Source organism: Apis mellifera, linkage group LG6 (genome assembly GCF_003254395.2).
Source record: "Apis mellifera strain DH4 linkage group LG6, Amel_HAv3.1, whole genome shotgun sequence".
In the NCBI taxonomy this organism is placed as follows: Eukaryota; Metazoa; Arthropoda; class Insecta; order Hymenoptera; family Apidae; genus Apis; species Apis mellifera.
This window is the reverse complement of record NC_037643.1, coordinates 5,388,390-5,409,788: the sequence shown is the minus strand read 5'-3', so window position 1 is coordinate 5,409,788 and position 21,399 is coordinate 5,388,390. Positions and strand designations below refer to the sequence as shown.

At 24.4% G+C, this 21,399-nt stretch overlaps 1 protein-coding gene across 11 annotated transcripts in view; it reads left to right on the top strand.

Annotated features, from left to right (window-relative positions):
• Positions 1 to 21,399, top strand: part of LOC413328 (phospholipid-transporting ATPase ID) — a 61,436-nt gene that overhangs the window by 29,354 nt on the left and 10,683 nt on the right. For 6 of the 11 annotated variants that reach the window (XM_016912711.2, XM_016912710.2, XM_016912715.2 and 3 more), the window contains exon 2: positions 9,832 to 10,697. In XM_016912711.2, coding sequence (XP_016768200.2) covers positions 9,996 to 10,697 — 702 coding nt within the window. In that variant the 5' untranslated portion in view covers positions 9,832 to 9,995. Of the gene's footprint in view, positions 1 to 9,831; positions 10,698 to 11,182; positions 11,889 to 15,133; positions 15,438 to 16,554; positions 17,313 to 21,399 lie in introns of those variants that run through there. The other 5 variants (XM_006561244.3, XM_006561249.3, XM_026441450.1 and 2 more) reach the window with 5 other exon arrangements.

Here is a 21,399-nt window from a genome sequence, read left to right as displayed (position 1 = left end):
ATTGCTTTTTTTTTATCAAAGATAAATAAAATTATGATTTATATATATATTTAGATATTATATATACTTATTATTTTCATTAGATTTATAATTATTTTTATTCATAAAATATAAAATTTAACTATAAATTTCACTTTCTAAATTAAATTTAGAATTCTCAAAACAATTATAAAATAATCTTCATTATTATCACTAACATTCCAAAGCGTTCAAACAATAAATTAATATTACTAGTGACATTTTACATGCTATAAGTTATAAATAATCAGTATAGCTAATAAATTGTCTTGCATAACAGTTTGTATAACTACACGAACAAAATTTTATAAGTCAATTTTTCAAATTATATTTATGAATTTATTTCATTTGCAATTCATACTACTTCATGTGAAATGGATAAAATTATAAAAAAAAAAACCTATAATTCGTAGATACATAATTCATATATCTACTAAATCTGGAGAATTTATCAAGAATGGTGAAACTTCTTTCAACAAAGATTAAAAATTATTTCCTTTATAACCTTCACGACATGAAAAAAATCTTTATATTTTCCCAGACATTATTAAATACTTTATTATTGTTATTAAATTCTTGTATCATTTACTTTATAAACATAATGTATTATTTTCTACATTGTGTTTTAAAAATAAAACTTCAACTAATTATATTTTTCCATTAAATTCTTAATTAGAATCTAAAATTATCTTGTATCTGAAATCGAGTTTTCATAATTTTGAAACCATAATAGAAAGATCAAAACTAAAATTCGATTCATATAAATCCAGGCTACTATATCAATTTCAACTATCCATTCTGATTTTTCAAACGATGTCAAGAACGAAAGAAATATGAAAGCTTTATCTATTTACGTGTCTAATCACTGGAACTTAAAAAAAAATATCAAATTACATTCCAATGAATATAAGCTTAATCTTTCTACCATTTCAAACGAAATGCATTGTTCATATCAAGTGGTACTCATAATAATAACGTTTTATTAAACGATAAGTTTAGAATGGTTATTCATCCATCATGCAAAAAGGAATGAATCATTAAATTCTAACATCAAGAGACATCTTCCAGAATCTCGTTTTCTTCGTTCACCATTCTTTATTATCCTTGTATATTCGTTAAATCGATTCTTTCATTATCTTTATTTTTTCTAATCGTTGTTTTTCGCAATTGAAAAACAGTTTCAATAGCATATCATAATCCTTTCCAATCATGGAAGTTTCTCTCCTCTTGAAGAAAAACGAAAACAAATCCGTGATCCATATTAAATTTGGCCTGAGATCATTCGTCTTCCAATCAGCGATTGTACATAACAGTCAATAGTTGCACAATCGGACAATATTAACTTGAGATTATGGTTGTGGTTGTATTAGTCGTTTATATAATTGTTAGGAGACGATTTTGCGATTAATTAGATTGGCAAAACATACTGATTTATCAGACATTTGTTATGTTGTGAATTTATTAATCTGCTTCATTTCGTTGGTTCACAAAATTATATTTTTTATTTTTTAGACATTGAAAGATTGAAGTAAATTGAATTTCTTATATATTATGGTACGTAGATAATAGAGAATGGTAAATTTCGATATATTATGTTTTTATGATAATATAAAACAATTAAAAAAAATTGATATATAAATATACGTATACATTTTTTAACTACGTGGTATAAAGTATCAAAAATTAATTGGAGATTTCTAAAATAATTTTAAACAACATTCTCCTTTGAAAAAATTTTTTGTTAGAGATTTGTTAATGAGTTATTAACATTGGTCAATCACAGAGCGCGTAGACTAGTTAAGTTGCGATGGTAGTGTTGAGTATGTATTGCTAGTGAGCACAAACAAGTCTAAATAATATGTTAAAGAAAATCTGCTGAATATAATACATGTAAAAGTGAAAAAGGAATTGATAAAGGACAGGAGGAGAATTTTTAATCTTTTTTCTTGTTTATGAAATTTTCTTTCTCTTATTCTTTCAGGTATTATTTATCATTCATTTCTTAGAAAAGAAAATTGTATATCACAATTTGATATTATATTTTGAATAACGAATTTTATTTGTTCCATATGAACAATTAATTAGTTTAATTATTCCTTAAATAAAATATAATTCGATATAATTTTTTTTTCTTCCTATAAAAAATTCACTTTTTAAACGGAAGATTATTATAACTACGTCAATTCTAAATATAATATCGTTTACAAGAAGATCAATTAGAAGATATTTGTACAGGCATATTCGAAATCTCTCGAAGAAAGATAACGTAAAACCTCATGCGATATCATCGAGATTCAAAGTTAACAACACGATCGTATGAAAGCAACAATAAAAAAAAAACACACGTAAGAAAAAAGAAAATTGAAAAGATATAAAATATGTAACGTATAATGAAAAATTATTCATAATAAATTCATAACGTGACAACGTGCTTCCATTGCGGATACAAAAAAGGTGAAGTGATTGTGGGATTGCGGAGAACGAGTTAATACGAGAAGGATACAAATTATTGGTGACCATTTGAAACGATAAATGATGACAGAGCGTTTACCGAGTATAGCGTGAATTTCGTTATCTCGACTGTTTTATAACATGAAATGTTTCACGTTATGATATTTGCAGCGACGTGAGAGATACCTTTGCTCCTTATCGTCGTCAAACATTTGTCGTGGCGATGTGTCGTACAGAAATAATACTATTTTTTTTTTTTCGACTTATTTGTTTTAACCACTCGTGCACGACAAATATTGAGATTTCTCATCTATTATGACGGGAAATTTAAAGAAACTTTCGCTATATTTTCTTATTTCCTTTTATGACTAATATTAAATCAGTTGGTATTTATATGATATAATATATAGAAAGAAAATGGAATTATTTCATTTTTTTTAATATCGTAGTTTATTTTAAGATATGATAGTTATTTCTTGAAAGTTTGAAAATTGATAAATATTATCTATTAGATTTAGTTTAGTTAAAAAATATTTTTATAATATAAATTTTATAAATTTTTATTCAAATTTAACATTGATTTATATTATTTTTTTTTTTTTAATTTTCTTTTATATATAAAATCATTATTTATTTTTCACAAAATTTATAGGACATATTAAAAATATCATTTGATCATTAGAAATGGATTTAATATAATCGAGGATAATCATATTAGATGATAAAAAAATTATGTATTAATATTGCCGAAGTATCTTTTTATTCATTCTTCAAAAATCAGCGCAGATTCATCTTTGGCTCCATAAATAATGATATAAGAGGAGTGACAAGCATGGTAAAATGCGGTGTCAACTTTTCATGGTATCGTTCACTTCCGAATACAAAGACTCAATTCCACAAGGAGTTTTATTATCGAATAGACTAATATTACTTACTTAACTAGATCCATTATACTGTACAATATATCTATATATACAAGGTGTCCTCAAAAATGTGAAATCGGTTAACTGGAGATTCCTGAAGTAATTTCAAACAACATTTTTCTTTGCAAAAATTTTCGTTTGTTGACAAGTTATTAACAAAAAAATATCAAATCACGGAACGCGTAGATTAGTTAAATTGTAAGAGTAGTGTTGGGTATGTGCTGCGACTGAACATGAACAAATCCAAACAAATATGTGGAAGAAAGTTTGTTAAATATAACAATGTAACAATATACTTTATTAAATAATTTTTTCTTGAAAAAAAATTATATTGAATCTTATTCAGGAACAATAAATAAAATAATTAATTGTTATTCATATAGGATTCAAAATTAAATACACTGGTGATAGATCAATATATCTACAATCAGTTATACTAATATCTATATTAAAGAATAGCTAATAGAATGAATTCCATTTTGTCATTTGATATAGAAAATTATTTAACTAAAAAGATCCAATAGAGAATTCTTCTGGTCACAAAGAGATGGCTAATACTATTTCCACAGTTGAATTGTGAAAGTAAATAGATTTGGTTGAGTTATATCTATTAGTGAATAAGAAGTAGAGCATCAATTTCTGATCTACTTGATGAGATTAGAAATTCAATTTAGCCTAGCTTGCCACATGTATACTATCTTTGTTAGTTAAAATATGGAGAAAAGTGATTAAAGTTGAACATCTTATATTTTAGAATAATATCATGAAATAATGGAATCTTGTTTATTTATTTTTTACTTAGATTAATATTAACAAATAATGCATATTTCATATTTGTAATTTACAAAATTATCTTATATCTTATATTTTTTTTAATATAATTTAATTTTTAAATTGATAAGCATTTGTTTCTCACTTTTAATTTATAAAAATAGAAATAGCAATCTATATAGTATATTTGTCAAGAATAATATTAAAAGACAACTTATTTCTAAATATATAATTGCCACAATCTTTCATGCAATTTTTTACATGAATCTTGAACATGAATCTTTTTTACATGAATAGATTTTTAAAAATAAATAATTAAAAAACTTTTTGCTGTTAAAAAATTAATTTTAAATAAATACATAGTTAAAATATTTATTATTAGAAGTTTATTAGTAGATACTTACAATATGTAACTTGTAATATGTAACTTTATTTAATAATATTAGTTCAATTATGCAAGAAAATTCTGTAATAATTAATAGAAAAGCTTTGTTGTACATAATATATATATGTATAATATATAGATAAACTATATAACATAGATTATTGTGTACACACTTGTTTTATTTCATTAAATGTAGTTCAATATATGAGAATTAAAAATTACAATTAAAATATTAATCATCCATGTATTAAAATGCACATAAATAAATAAATAAAGATCTCTATTTTAAATTTAGTCTTATTAATTTTAATTTATTCTTATTATTTTAACAAAACTATTATCATTATAATTTATTAATAAAAATTTTTCATTATTTCATAATTCATAAAGAAAATACTATTTCATATGCAATACGTAAAATATCATTAACATTATATTTTTTTCTTTATGTTATAACAATCAGAATATAGTAGAATATAATATTAGATAATTATAGTATAGAATTCGAAGTACAGAGAACATTAAAACAGAATTAAATTGATTTTTTGAGCGTTGGCATAAACTAAAACAATGTCGTATGCTATATCTGAATTAACCTCTTAGTGACCTCGTGCCTCATATCTCGTGCAGATGGTGTATTATTTACATGTCGATACTACGAGAAAGAAATACGAATCATTTTTATGTCACTTTTTATTCATTCCAATCTCGATATAGTTTATCACGTAATAATTTATCACAATACTCGATTTCATATCTTTATTATTTGATATTATATCTGAGATCCCTATTTGTTTCACTTTAATATAATTGTGACTTTTGATTAATATTATTATTGTTATGATTTATGATCATTTATATATATATATATATTTATATAATATATTAATAAATATAATAATATATATTAATATATTATATATTATATTATAAGTCATTCGATTTTATCTTTGTTTTTTATTATCATATATTAATGTCGGATATTAATGTTGCATTGAATCAGCAAAATTTACATTATATATATAATTGCAATGTATTATCTTTAAAATACATGTTGCAGAAAAAACTCTATTATCTTTGAAACATTCTGGTATTCGAATATTCAATTATTTTATACGCCATCAGAATATTTTCTTGATTATTCATTATATGAATTTTTATTATTCCATTTTATCAAAGAAGAAATAAACATCATTAATTGTTCAAATGGATATTTCAATATATTTTTTTTTGTTTTTTTGAATCGCTTGTAGCTATGAAATAAAGTAAAATATTTTTTTACACTATTACTCAATATTATTACATATAAACAAATTATTAGATTGAGTTAAAAATGATCAGTAGATGAACTTTTTTAAAATAATTAATATTCTTCTCATTGAATACTGCATATAATTATATATATTTGAATATAAATTATAAAGCAATTGATCAATCGATTTTAAAATCTCTTGAATATTGAATATTATTAATTCATTTGGAATTGAATAATTAATCTTTGCAATTTTAAATTATTTACATTTTTTTCGATGTTAGTTTATCTCATATTCATTCATCAAAATTATATCAATCTTCACAAGAATCATTCCTTGATCATCCAATTAACATGTAAATATGTATCTTTGTTTCTCATCATTCTCTCAGAAATATCAAATCATGCAATTTTAAATATTCAAGAAAAGAGTCTGGTATTGATCCAACTTTATTTCTTACGATCATTATTAATTAATAGTAGTCACCTTATATAACTGCAAACTTGTTTTTGTTTTAATACAAAGAATTTAAAAACAAAATTAGAATAATTTTATATAGATACATGTAATTTTCTCGAAACTTGATGCATTTAATTGGAGAATTTTCTTTTTTTTTTCTTTTTTTACAATATTAATAAACTTTATTCAGATAATTACTTATATAGTAATTTAAATTATAATATTTAAGAAATTTACATAGTTGCCTATATAAATTATTTATAGTAATGTTAACAAAGTAATTTTTTTTATTTATTAAAATTATAATTAAATAATATTATATCATATAAATAAATTCTTGTAAAATATATCATAAAACATATTATGAATATTTTTTTTAAAATAAGCCTGTGATGAAATATACACATATAAGTATAAAATAAAATTTATATTCACTCATCAATCATTAATAGAATTAATATTCATAAGTACATCTTAAAGAAGTATATAAATCTTGTTTAAAAAATATATTAAATATATATTATATGTAAAATAAAGAGTCACGTAAAAGTAAATTTCTTGTGTTTGGAATTAAACTCAAGCTAAAATCTGTTGCAATCTGCAAAGCCTCAAGTTGCAGATTATATTCCGCACACAGTGTATACGGCGTTAACTCAATTAACATCTCAGGCAGGATAAAGCATACATTAAACTCTCATTCATACCGATAGCTGAAACCTTTGAACGTCATCGCAAACAACCTGTGACACGAAGATCAAATCACCCAAAATAGCGAATAGATTCGATATTTTTTAAAAGAAGCTTCGTTTGACCACCTTTATAAACTTCGATTTCGAACTGCATATACAAGGTGATTCGTTTAACTGGAAATAATATGGAATATTCGAGATTGTTCAAAAAATATTCTTACAAAAATTATTTGATGTAAAGAGATTATGTGATAATTAATAGTTTTTTCGTAATGGAATCAAATGAAACTTACGTGTATAATAAATATTTTGCATTCGAAATTTCCAACTAAGACTGCAGTTAAAGATCGATTAACATTGCTTTCAGTACGTCGATAGGGTTGCAAGCCCTGTAGAATTGTTCGTATCATTTATCAGGGTCACGAATATACCAGGAATGAAAAATGTCCGTCAATGACGAACTCTTCATATAGGTCGACGATCACTGCTGTTAAAGGCACAATTTTGCTTTTGTTAATAGCAAAAAAGTGCAATTCATTGACGTTATAATCCCTGTCATCGCGTAAAGCTTTTAATATTAAAATTACATCTTAAGTCGATATTCAAATGACGTTTTAAGATATGCAATTTCGATGATATTGTTTCAATGAAATAATTTAAATTACACTTCTTTATAATCAAATTATAAAAGTTGTAATATTATATTAAATATAATCTAATATTCTACGAAAATTTCATGCCTTGACATTCAATGAATTGATTTTTAAACTTTCATCTTTGAATTTTTAAAAAGAAAAATTATCTTTTTTTTTATTATGAAAACAAAATATATTATCCAAATTTAAAGAAAAAATGATTTATAATAATAGAAATATTGTAGTGTAACGTGTTTAGAATAATTGATTTATTTATCAAACTTTCTTTTACTTGTCACTATACGATGCCATACACGATGATTATATATTTATTACTTATAGCTCTTTGACTCGAATTCGAATGTTTTAAAATTTATATTCAAAATTATTGTAATTCGGCTGATTATTATATCTTATCAACATGTTGATTCCAATCAATCGAATTTCTGATGTCTAATCACTAGTGACTGATATAGCAAAATGATTTTCAACCAACCCACGCGTTGTTCGGTTCGATATCGTGCAAAAGAATCAGGTAGAACCAGAATCGAATTATGAAGAATTTAGCATTTAGTTGGAACTAGATTGTTGAATATTACGGTTTAATTTTTTCATATGAAACTAACTTTTTCGAAACAACTTTTTTTGAATACAAACCATAATTGATATCGAATCTTGATAATTGACAATAATTTTAAGAGAAGTTATTATAAAATATTTCACTTTAATTCATAATCTTATGATTTATAATTAAATATATTTTATGATTTGTAATTCAGAGTTCACTTAGATCTGATACTATAATATATGTATTTTTACAAGACTTTTACAAGACTTTTACAAGAATATTGGATCTCTATAGTTTCATTGTCTATTTCTAAATAATTCCTAATAAACTTGTATATGAAAAAAAATTTCCTTACATTTTTAATATAATTCCGCTTTATATAGGGACACGTCAGATATGAAAAACTTTAGTGTTGAAATCCAAGGATATATGCATATGAAATAAGAATTGCGACTTTTCTTCGATTGATTAAACTCGTTGGTTCCAACTTCTTATGGATCAGCTGTGTGTACTTTTGACCCATTGCCTTCCCTCTTTTATATTATATGTACATTACCAACTTAAAATTAAAAGTCTATTGATGATAAGAATGATATAAGTTTATGTACTTTGAACATAAATTTATGTACTTTTGTGTTAAGATATGACTAATAAACATTTTATTGACGTCATTAATTTTGTTTTTTATTAAAAATTCATCAGTCACTATCATTATCACTATCATTATTTCATCATAGATATGTACATTTATATATTTATTATATATCTATGTGCATTATATGCATATATTATAGTGTCTTAATAGTTGAATTGTTTTTTTCACTGTATATTATTGGATATAAGTACAATGACAATGTGGTAATCTTTGTTTGATATATTTATGTAAATAATAATAATTTCACAAAAAAATGAATAATGTATTTTTTAAAAATTTTTATTCTTTTCATATTTTTTTTATATATTATTCATATTATTCATATAATTATGACATAAATTACTTTAACCAAAATGACATAAATAAGAACAGAATTATTGTACAAGAAGATTATAAAATAATTTTAACAACGTCTACCAATGAAGTATTTATAAGAGTATTTAAATGAATACTATAGCATATAATAGAAGAAAGATTCCATGATAAGAACGTGTTTAACGCATACCATTTTTAGATCAATTTATTCAAACATTTCCAATGCCATATTTAATAACAAAGAAAACACGACAATTGGTGCACAACAATATTATCTGATTGCAAATCATAGTCTTTTGTCAAAAGCGAATTAATTATCCAAAGTCTATCATATAAGATTTGTTATAAATTATTTATCATTATGATTTATCATTATATACTATATTTTTCTTGTTAAAAAAATAAAATGTATATTAATCAATATTATTTTATTAAAATGTTAGCTATGTTATTCTTATATAAAACTATTCTTAACTATTTCTATATAAACTTATACTTTTTTAACTTTACAAATGTATGTAATTCCTTTTTAAACAATATATTACATACTAAATCACTCTCTTTTAACCATCAAATAACAAAATCAATAAATAGATGATAAAATTAAAATAAACTTATAATCTTTTCCATATTATCTTCTATTTAATTATTAAAAATTATATTTCAAAATATGTATTCAATTAACAATTTAATTTTTTTTTTTTTACAGTGTGTGTTCGCAAAGTTTAGTGTTGGAGGGGATAAGTGAGACTTGGCAACGAACAAAAAGGGTGTTTTCGGACACCAAAAGCTGGGGCACCCTGACGAGGAGGTCCTGGAGGAGGAGGTGGGTCGTAGGAGAGAGGAAAGAAAGGAGGTGACCATCCACCCCACATGGACGCCACCCCCAAAGGACCCTCCGTATCCCCCACATCGGATATCCTGTCATCATTACCTAGCTGCAGAATATCCGACCTGAACGTAAGGGCACCGTACTCTGCCCTATATCGTCGTCAACGTTCTCGTCGAATATCGAGACATCCATCACTTGATGCTCGCCGTACGACGAAAACGACCGCCTACGCGTCATCTTTATCTTATACGTGCCTCAATTTCTCTCGTCTTTTTTGCTGTAAATTGAAACAATTGCCGATTCTCTATCTCCACATTCTCGATAATAATAATCAACCTGTACACTCGCGGAAGTTAAACATCCGGACCAAAAACAGAAGAATCGTAACGTCGAAAAATCAAAGTCGCTACTGGTGTCCGAAAACGATTGCCAGTTCGACAAAGACGGCTTTAAGGACGAGAAACAACGTAGAAACGTTCTCAACGATATTAAATTCGTGGAACAGAGACAGGAAATCATTTTTTACTCTCGTTTTTACACCACGGCGATCGTGCCGTAAATTTGATGCATTTTTTACAACACAAATCGCGAAGCGTTTTCAAGTCGAAAAAGTACTTTTAACAGGCGTCACTTTTTACGTGAAACATATCTATAGACTCCGTCCAAAAGCGCCTAACTCTGAGCTGCAGCCTAATAGATCACGCAAACAATGTCGCGCAGCGCTGCCACGCGTCCTATGCAAGGTAAGTAATTATTAAATTATAACTGTATATAACTGTATTAATACTTTCATAATGTCATTTACTGAATATAACATTATTATGATCAGTTCGTACATATTTATTCAATGATTTTCATTTTAAACGGTATTTTGATAAATATTTTGTTTTTGATTATTGAGAAATGCATCTTGGATGTATGATGTTGAAATGATACAACACATTGTTATCATGAAATTTCGAATAATATTATTTTATGATTATTTAAGGTTTGTCAAATGATTAATAACTCCCTCTATAAAATATATTCAATATCTAAATCATATGCAAATAAAAATATTATAATATAAATGTTTGCTATTTTACATTTAAAACTTTACTAATGTTAAAGATTCATTTGTTTGGCAATCGTTAACGTAGCAATCCTCTTTACCCCCAAACGGTGGATGTTTCTCGATAATACGCAGTGGTTGTTGCCTTGAAATTTCATGGCACCACCGGCGAGGTGACTTGTGGCGCCGTCAAGGGACGACGCCTTGAAGTCTCTAGACGATCATTGAACAATACTTCGTTCGACGACTCGGCTCTTCGTTATACCTTTCAAAGTGCAAAGCACGCCGCCGTGCAACGACACCCTCGTGCAGTGCGTGAGAAACGTGATATATGTGCGGTATGTGACATGTAAATTTCGATATTCGTATTCCGTGATCAATAATCCATAATTGGTACATATAATTCATGTTCAAAGGTGTCAGAAATGATGGTTATAGTGACGACAGTGCTGACAGTGCTAAAAAATATAGAATGCCGGTGCCGATATTCGATAATCGTCGAAATAATAGACGGTACTCGCCCAATACGCACCGGTTGATCGGTTTACCGTGGAAATCATAAAAAAATCATAATATCAGTGTCGTGTACTTTAATCGAATCGTCGCTGTCACCGTCGACATTGTGCGACATTCTGATGTGAATTTCTATGTGGTTGGTTTTCGTATTTCGAAGGAAATATCTTTATCGAATTATTGATTATCATGAACACGTTTTGAATGTTTTTCGGTGCGTGGAGTAAATGAAAGCTTTTTTGTTATAAAATTTATTTTAAACGGCCTCGATATGTTCTCTCATCAACGACGATCGTTATAACGACGTCGCCCTCGTCGACGCGGGCGCTTCGACCGCTTGTACCCTTGCACTGACTGCGAAAACAACGAGGTAACCTGATTCCCTTAGAAAAAAAACGAAGGTCATATACTACTGCAGAAACGATTATGTCTATTAATGTTGAAAAGGAAAATTAGGAAACTATTGCTATATATTTCATTTTCGTCAATTATTACGAAATCAATTAAACAATCAGGAATCGATATGATTAAACGTTATATGTCGATGACATTTTATCATCAGATATAGTATCGGTAATCAGTCAGAATGATCAACGATAGGAGACATCTGATAAATATATGTGTGTGCGTGTCTATGTGCTATATATATATATATATACATTTATATGAACACGTTGTTGAAACATTAGTCAATAAATATTTAAATGCTTATAGAATATTATCTACATATATAATATAAAATATGTTAGGATTGTTAGATATAATTTTGATAGATATAATTTTTATATATATTATACATTTATATCGCTTTTTTTAATGTATGTCTTAATAAATTTATTTTTTAATGGATAAAGATATTATTTAAATGATTGATTATTTATGGTCTGTAATGTATTTAAAACATGCTGTTAAATGATATATTTATTAATTTTTTTTTCAAATAATGTTAATTACTTGTTTATCTTAAAATTCCATTCATGGTTTATACAAAAAAAATAAAATAGGTGTAATTAACAGACAATTGGAATCGTATAAATACTTTTAGAGACAGCGCCTATTTAGCAATTTTCTAAGCAAATGTAAATCTAGTAGTAAATGATATGCTTAAGATTGTCAATGATTATGAATAATAGGTTTACTTTATTATTATTTTATACAATGTGAAACTATGACTTTGATAAATATTAGAATATTATTATAAAATCTATATTAGAATATTAGAAAATCATTTTATTTTTTTCTCTCATAATTCAGATCAAAAAAAATAAATTAAAAAATATCTTGCATTTAAATATGATATGATATCGAATAATATATTTTTATACTAGATATATTTCATATATATATGCATAATGTTTATAAAATATAATAAAAATTTGATGAAGTAAATATTTTATTAATAAATTATATTACAATCATTGGTATGGTAATGATATAAATTGAATGATAATTAACTTTTTAATATTATGAATTATTATTTATTATTATTTATTTAATTATGTAGTATTTCCTTTTTTTGTGCAAATTTCAAAAAGAAATTGAATCATTACAAAGTAGTATTTTAATATTTTCAATCTATAATAACTACATTCAGAAAACTGGCATAAATATTGTAAAAATCATTAAAATTAATATTCTATATAATTATTTTACATATTTTTAATTTATGTCACATATTTTCTTAAATGAACAGATATAATGATAATGATTCTATGCTAGGAAAGATATTAAGAATATATTTTGATATACAATTTAAAACATAATATCATAAAAATACTAAAAATTAACATCTTTTATTTAAAATATATTATTTCATAAAATTTTCTAAGTATTAATATAAGTATAAATATTTCATTATTTTTAATTTAAATTTCTTTCCATAAATATATTAATTAATTTTGACAATGATCATATAATATTCAATCAAATATATATTATAAATCACATAAAAAAAATTATAAAATTATAAAAATGATATCGCAAAATATATTATAACAATTTTGAAGAATTGCAATATAATAGAACTCGAATTTCTATATCTTCTTCCAGTTTTTTAGTTCGAGATTTGCTGAATTTGTCATATACTGTATATTGTGTCAATGCTTGTAAGATCTTACATACTAAATTTCATAAAAATTTCTCATGAAACTTCTTACATTTATCATTGGAATTGCGTCTTCTTTTATTTTCCATTACTCTTTGAGACTTTCCAAACACAACGCAATGTCTGCATTCTCATTCTCATTAACGTTTACTGTTCCTTTTTTCTTCAAAGAATAAAAAAATTTTTTTTTCTCTCTTTTTTTTTTATCATCCAGAAAGAAATGAACATCGAAATCTAGATACTTCAGTAACTGCAAAGATGCAATTAAACAGATATTTTTATTGATATCGATAACTAAAATTAGCTGGATCATTGCCAATTGTTGAATTTAAGATCAATTACTCATAAGAGTTAATAGTAAAAAGTAAAAAGTAAAAAGTTTGCAAAATGATTTCTTATTGCAATTTTAACCGCGTTATTTTATGGCATAAATTATATAACAATTATCCGTTAAAAAACTTTTATATTGCCAAAACAATCTTAGATCTTATTATATTTAATTGATAATAAGATGTATTATTAATTTTTTTTAATGAAAAGAATGGAAAAATGAAAATAAATTAAAATTCTTGCTTTATTATATACATATATATTTATATTTGATAATAAAAAAAACTATGAAAATTTTATTATTTTACTTTTTTTTTTGCTTTTTAATATATTATATTTGCATGTATATTGACACGATTTCTAATTTGTCAAAAACCAATTTACAATTTAGTGAGAGACTTCTCGAATTTCAGTTTATTTCTGAAGAGAAATAACGTAGTAGAAGAAGGGCGTGGAAACGAGATCTCTTCTAGCTTTTCCATTATCATTGAAATGACGAATATTTTCAAGCAAATTTCAAGTGAATATTGCTAAAATGAATCATAAAAAATTTCATTATAAATTTATATATTGTGATAGGTTATTATACAAGACATATTAAAGATTCGAGTTTGATAATTTTAACACTTCTTTAAATAATCATATTTAATTTATGTACTGTAAATATATAATATATTAATATATTAATATATTATAAATTATATTAGATATATATTAATATATTATAAATTAAATTAAAATCAATATTTTATATTATACAATATTAATTATTAGAATAGAAATTTTAAAATGCTTATTAGCTTAGCATACGTACAAACTACAACTAGAAAAAAAATAATAACTTGTACTGTTTTTTAAGTTTGAGTAAAAAAAGGGCGGAAAAAAATAAAACAATCAATTCATTTTAACAGAGAAATTCCATATATATATTTTATTTATTTATTTTTTATATTATATTATCAATATTGTTGCTAACATGTTTTTTTAATCATTATAAGTAAAATTATCCAGTAGCTTCAATATATTAGAAAAGAATTTTGATGCCAGTTAGTGATCATTCCTGTAAAGGGATGATATAGTATAAAATCATATTAAGAAATCTTATAATTCTTATAATCTGGTTGAAAAGAATCTTCAAAAGATACGAGATACAATTGAATATGATTAAATATCTATATATGTACTACATATACTTTCGATTTATCATTCAGCAAAGTTCATAATATCGTGCGCCTACACCAGAACAGTTCTTGAAGTATCTACTAAGTGTAATATATGAGAAATTGTATTCGTTCTACAAAAGCAATTTCCGTGAAAACATCAACTGATTGAGAACCACTGGCACCTTATATAAGAACCATTATCGTGGCTCTCGCGTCTTAGAAGATCGGCTAGCAGACTGTTTTACTCTTCTTCGTCATGGATTTTCTGGAAATCTTTAACCAAATTATAGATCGCACTAAGAATTGCTAATATTTTAAGAAGGTACACACATCGGATATTTTCGTTCATAGACGCTCAAAACAATTTTGTCAAACTCTGACATCATTCGTGTATATGGAATCAAGGACAAGCGAAGAAAAGTTCACTGTTAAAGGATTCGAACTCATATATTCTATTTTTATCAATAGAGGATATTATTAGATTGAATTTTCTTCCCTAAACTTCTATATTTTTTTCGACGAGCAAAATTTTAATTATCAAATAGAGATATATATTATTATATCTTTTATATCATTGTAAATAACTATATAATTCAAATTTATATATAAAATTATTTAAAATAGAAAATTCATTTTCCATAAACATATGAACATTAAATTTTAAATTAATTTTTTAAATTAATTTTGAATATTATTAATTTTATAAATAAAGATTTTAAAATATTATTGAAGTTTGAAAATTTAAAAATAAATATTTATCGATTACAATATAGAAAAGAAAAATAGTGTTTTATTGAAGTTTCTATTTAGTGTCAACCTCTGAAATTCATCAATAATAAATTAAATACATGTACAATCCCTTGTAACACTGTTCTCACATGTCATGCAACAAGTACAAAATGTATACATAACCATACAGACGACACAACATCTCCATATATGTCGCTATCTGTGTTCTCATTTATTTTATATAACTATATATTAATAATTTAATCAAGAAATAATCTCTACAAATAATTATAACGCTTATTTCTTGATGATTAACATTATATTTTGAAATATATTAAAATATATTTTAAATACTTCTAACATTACACTTCTATTCTAACCTAAATTTACCTAAAATTTCTTATAAAGTGTAAAATAACATAATAACAAAAAATGTGAATACTTTTATTTTTCAATTTATTTTTAAATTCAAATGAAAGTAAAATTGTTCAACACAGGTCAATCTAACGAGAATAACAAAATATTTCTGACCAATGTTTCATCAACATATTGTAAACGATCAGACTTCAATTTTAGCATTTCAAAATTGTTTCCTAATTTTCACTTATATTTCAACAATAGTGATATTTTACGAATGAACGAAATAGGAAATGAATCCTTATATGTGCATACAGGATCAAGTAATGATTCAAGGAACGATTTATTTGCAGAAACTTCCTGAACTACGCATAAGAAGTTAACCACAAATAGCAATCAAGTCGCGCCTTACGGTGCTTCTTTCAACGATATGAAGTGTTTCGAGTTTTCTTCTCGAAAACAATATCGATACTATCACGTGACACGATATATTTTCCATACCTCACTTCAGGAATATAGAATTGTGGAATCATATTACGATACTTTATAAATGAATTTGTGACGAATTTAATTGATTTCTTGTGAATTAATCAAGGACATCAAGAAAAAGTAAAAAATATATGGAACAAGATTGTATTGTATTGTTATATCTGCAAATAATTTGCAGAAAACAGTGAATTTTTATAATAAATAGGTACATGTATTATTAGAGGAAAAATGCTAATTAAAGGATACAACTATCAAATGATTAGTAGAAACGTGAATATAAATAGGTATCGTGAATCAACGAACATAAAATTTACGGGCTAATGCCGTCCTGCACTTGCAATGATTCGCGAGGACGAAGAAGAGGAGGGACTCAGGTGGAAATATGTAAGAGGCGAGGCGGACATTGTCTCGTCGGCACGACTAAAGTGCCACGAGGAAGAAGAGGTTGGCCTTATACAAGGTTTATAGTTTGCGTAGGATAGACGATGAGCGTCGAGGTTGACACGCTGGAACTCGAGGTCTTCGAGGTGAGTCCTCCAATCCTCTCGAGGACACGATGAACGGAAGTCGCGTGGTGATCGGCAAGGATGCAGGAACTTGTTTGAAGTCGAAACATATTAGTGTGAGGATGCTAGTAAAGCATATATTAATCCTTGATAATCCTTGATAAAGGAAATAATAATTGGTTTATAATTATATAAATATTGGTTTATATTTTACAAACATTTGATTGTAGTATTTCTTTCATTAAGATTTCTATTTTAGATATTTTAGATATTTATCAATTAAATATTAAAAATAAATCATTCGAGTGTAATGTATCTAAATTAATTATTTATAATCATAAGACTGACCATAATTTCATAGATTAGAAACAGAATGTAGAATTATAGAATATATCAATATGACATTTGAAAAAATCTATTTTATCATATAAATATTAAATATAAATATCATATATTGTATAAATAAATTCATATAAAAATTTTTCTCTTTTAGGAGAAAAGATAAAAATAATTATTTACAGACAGTAAATTGGGAAGCATATTTTGTAATATATATTTATAAAATCAGAATATATATATAAATATATTATATATAATTACAATTTACATATTAGAATACGAGAATATGATAAAAAGGTATTTTTTTCTTTACAATATATGGTCAACCTAATGATTGTAGTAATTTTATCATACGCTTTGTTTGGTGTATATATTGTGCTGTAAATTAAAGAATTTTTTAAATTAAAATATATGTTGCTATCAGTTAATAAATATTTAAAAATGTAGTCCTTAAAAAGTAAGTTTAAAATTTCAGCTATTTTAATTGTTAAATATTAATGTATTTTTTAAATATTTTCATGGGATTTCCGTTCGATGACTCTCGTGTGCCGTTTGATGATCACTGCACTTTTTGTGATTCCCTATATGTACTAAAATATTTTTAAAATTAAAATATACAAAAATATAGAAAAAAAATAACTTGTAAGTTTAATGTAAACGTTATTATTAATGACAAATGAATAAAAACAGTAGCATTCTTTTATACTATTTAAAATTATTTTATGATTTAAATTTTATTGACTTCTTTATTTAATATATAATTTTTTATTATATATTAAAAATAATTATTGCTTTAATTAAAATATATACTTCAAATTCTCAAAATATTAACATGATATTCATCATTTATTAAAATCAAGACAAATATAATTAAAACAAAAGATATATATGAATATGCCAATTATATAAAAACTATATTTGATGAATGAACTATTTCTATTAAATACAACCATACCATTATTCATTATTAAACTAATTATTCTGCAATTATTCATTCTTTTCTGTTTTTATATAATAAACATATAATTTTTAAAATAAATCGATAATTTTTTAATAATAAATGAGTAATAATTTTCTAAAAATTATATGTTATATAAATATTTTAATAGAAAATAAAATTATTTCTCAAAGAAATAAATTATAATAAATATTTAAATTATATTTATGATAAAAATATAAAAAATATTAATATAATAGTTATTTTGTGTTAAATTAACTTACATTTTTATTGATTGATTTTTTTTTTATTATTTTTAAAAAATAATTGATAATAAATAATATTTGCTAACTCGATAATTATATTTATTTAATTTCTAATAAGTTAATAATAAATAATAATAAATATTATATGACCATCAACATAACCACACTTCAACCACACATTAAATAGCGTTCAAGGGTAATCGTTAGAATCCGATTAACGAAGATACAAATTACTGTGTCAGTGGAATCCTTACATGGTTTCGAGAATTAATTTTCTAAATTTAAGAGTAATTCAAATAAGAAGAATTGAGCTTTTATTATGGGATCAATTAAATTGTAAAGTTATATTGAATAAAAGAAAATAATTGGAAAAACTGATTTAAAAATGATTTAGATTTTTTATAATATACTTGTAAATGGAAAAAGAACGTAGGAAGGTAAGAAATAGGGGAATGGATAAGAGACATGTTTGATAATCTAAAAGTCGTCGGTTCAAGTCTTCTTCTGGTTTTTTAAAATTCTTTTCACATGTTTTTTCATGCAAGTTTACAGGTCTTGTTATAAATAAGTATCATTATTATTTGTAACATGAAATACTTGCAAGAATAATGATTATTGAGGTGTTTCTATGAGCCAGTTTTGAGAATAATATTCCTCAAAGTGGTCAAGCATACCTCAAACAATCTTTTTTTTTCTAATATAGTATATTAATTTATATACAAGATAATATAAATCAATAAAGATTTATTTATTACTTTTACTTCACTATCAAATTCATTCAGCTAAAATTATTTTATAAAAAAAAAATAATATTTTTTAATTAAATATTAATGAAATATATTATCCTAATAAATATTATAATTCTTGATAAATAGTTTTAAGTATGGTGAATTAATCTTTATAACATAATAAAGATCTTTTATAATCATTCAACTTTATGGTTATCTGCATATCACGGCTTTATTGCAAACGCCGGAAAAGTCTGACGACTTGTATCGCATGCTGTCCATGACACATTTTCACACGCGTTCAAGCTATTCTACCATCCCGCACTTTTGAACTAGTTTTCAAATACAACTTTCTGGAGCATCGACAACAGTCTTTAATCATTTTTCTATGCTCGTTTTATAAACATTGTAGTTATAATAAATTAATATCAGAATTGGTCACAGATAATGTGGTATACGTAAAGCAATTTTTTTCACGTAGACTAACATGTATTCTGTGAATAAAAAGAATTTATTTAAATCAGATTTTCTTTTAAATTGTTTTTGCATGAAAAAGCATTCATCATTTTATCATCGTTCAATTATAGTATATGGTATATAAAAATAATAAAAAAATTATATAATATATAAAAGTTTATTTATAGAATTCTTGAAAATTTGAATAAAAAAATTGCATTAAAGCATTCAGTTAGGAAATTGTATTGAATTGTGTAAGGATTATTCATAAATGAAATAAAACTTATCTATATACAACTATATAATTAGCTTCTGATGAAAGATATTTTATCTCATTATATTATATATTATATATTTAATCATTCATATCATAAAAACGAGATGTTTAATATATAATTTTTTCTTCATAATATGAAAAAAATGTTTCATTTAAAAAAATAAAAAAATAAAATTATCTTCCAGAAATAGATATAAAAATAGATATAAAAATATCAAAATTTATATTCTTTTATTAATTATTTTATTTAAATATTCTAACATAATTAACATTTCCATTTTGATCTTTAAAATTTAAAATTCATTTTTCATAATAATTTTTAATATTTCAATTTAAATTTTTATTCATCTTCATTAGATACTTTCAACTAATGACAATGAAATTTAATACGTATTTCCCCCCTTTTTTTAATCATAGAAATTTCATTAAATTTCTAAGATTATAGTTGCGATGCAATAATTTATTTACATCGAATTTATATTTATCATTATTCATCTTTTTTAGAATTTGCAACACAAATTCGAAAAAACATGTTCAGAACGCTTTGTGCATTCTGCATTTTAGATCTTTCTTTTCCTTTCGATAGGATAGATCTTTCCAGTAGTCTGTGCATCATCAGCTTATTTTCCTTTCTCTTTGGAGCTGCGTAAACATCAGGAAAAAATAGAAATCGCTACCATTAATGATTCACTCTCGAATCCTATCCGATTACTCTTGTTTTAAATCTATTTAAATCTTTATTGTCTATTCTTTTTCGTATTAATTCGATCCTTTCGTTGGGAATAAATGTTTTGAACGAACTGGTTAGACGGAAAATTTCAATTCTTTTAATCGCTCGAAGATATAAACTAGTTTAAGATTGAACGATGAATATTCATGATCTATAATTATACCTAGTGCACTCTTACTCAATGGCGTAACCGTTCCTTTTTATTGAACGAATATGACAATTTATTTTCGAACTATATTAAAAATTTATTGCCATTTTAACAATTTCTTCTATATTTTTCAATTGAAAGAAAAAAATTATTTAATTTATCTCATTTTTAATATTCAAAATTAATAATAAACAAAAAAAATATTGACCAAAACTATTAGTAACAAATCAAATATTCTATAAATATAAAATTAAATGTAAATTAATAACAAAAATTTGAAAAAAAATCGTAATAAATATATACTCAAATGAACAATGAAAAG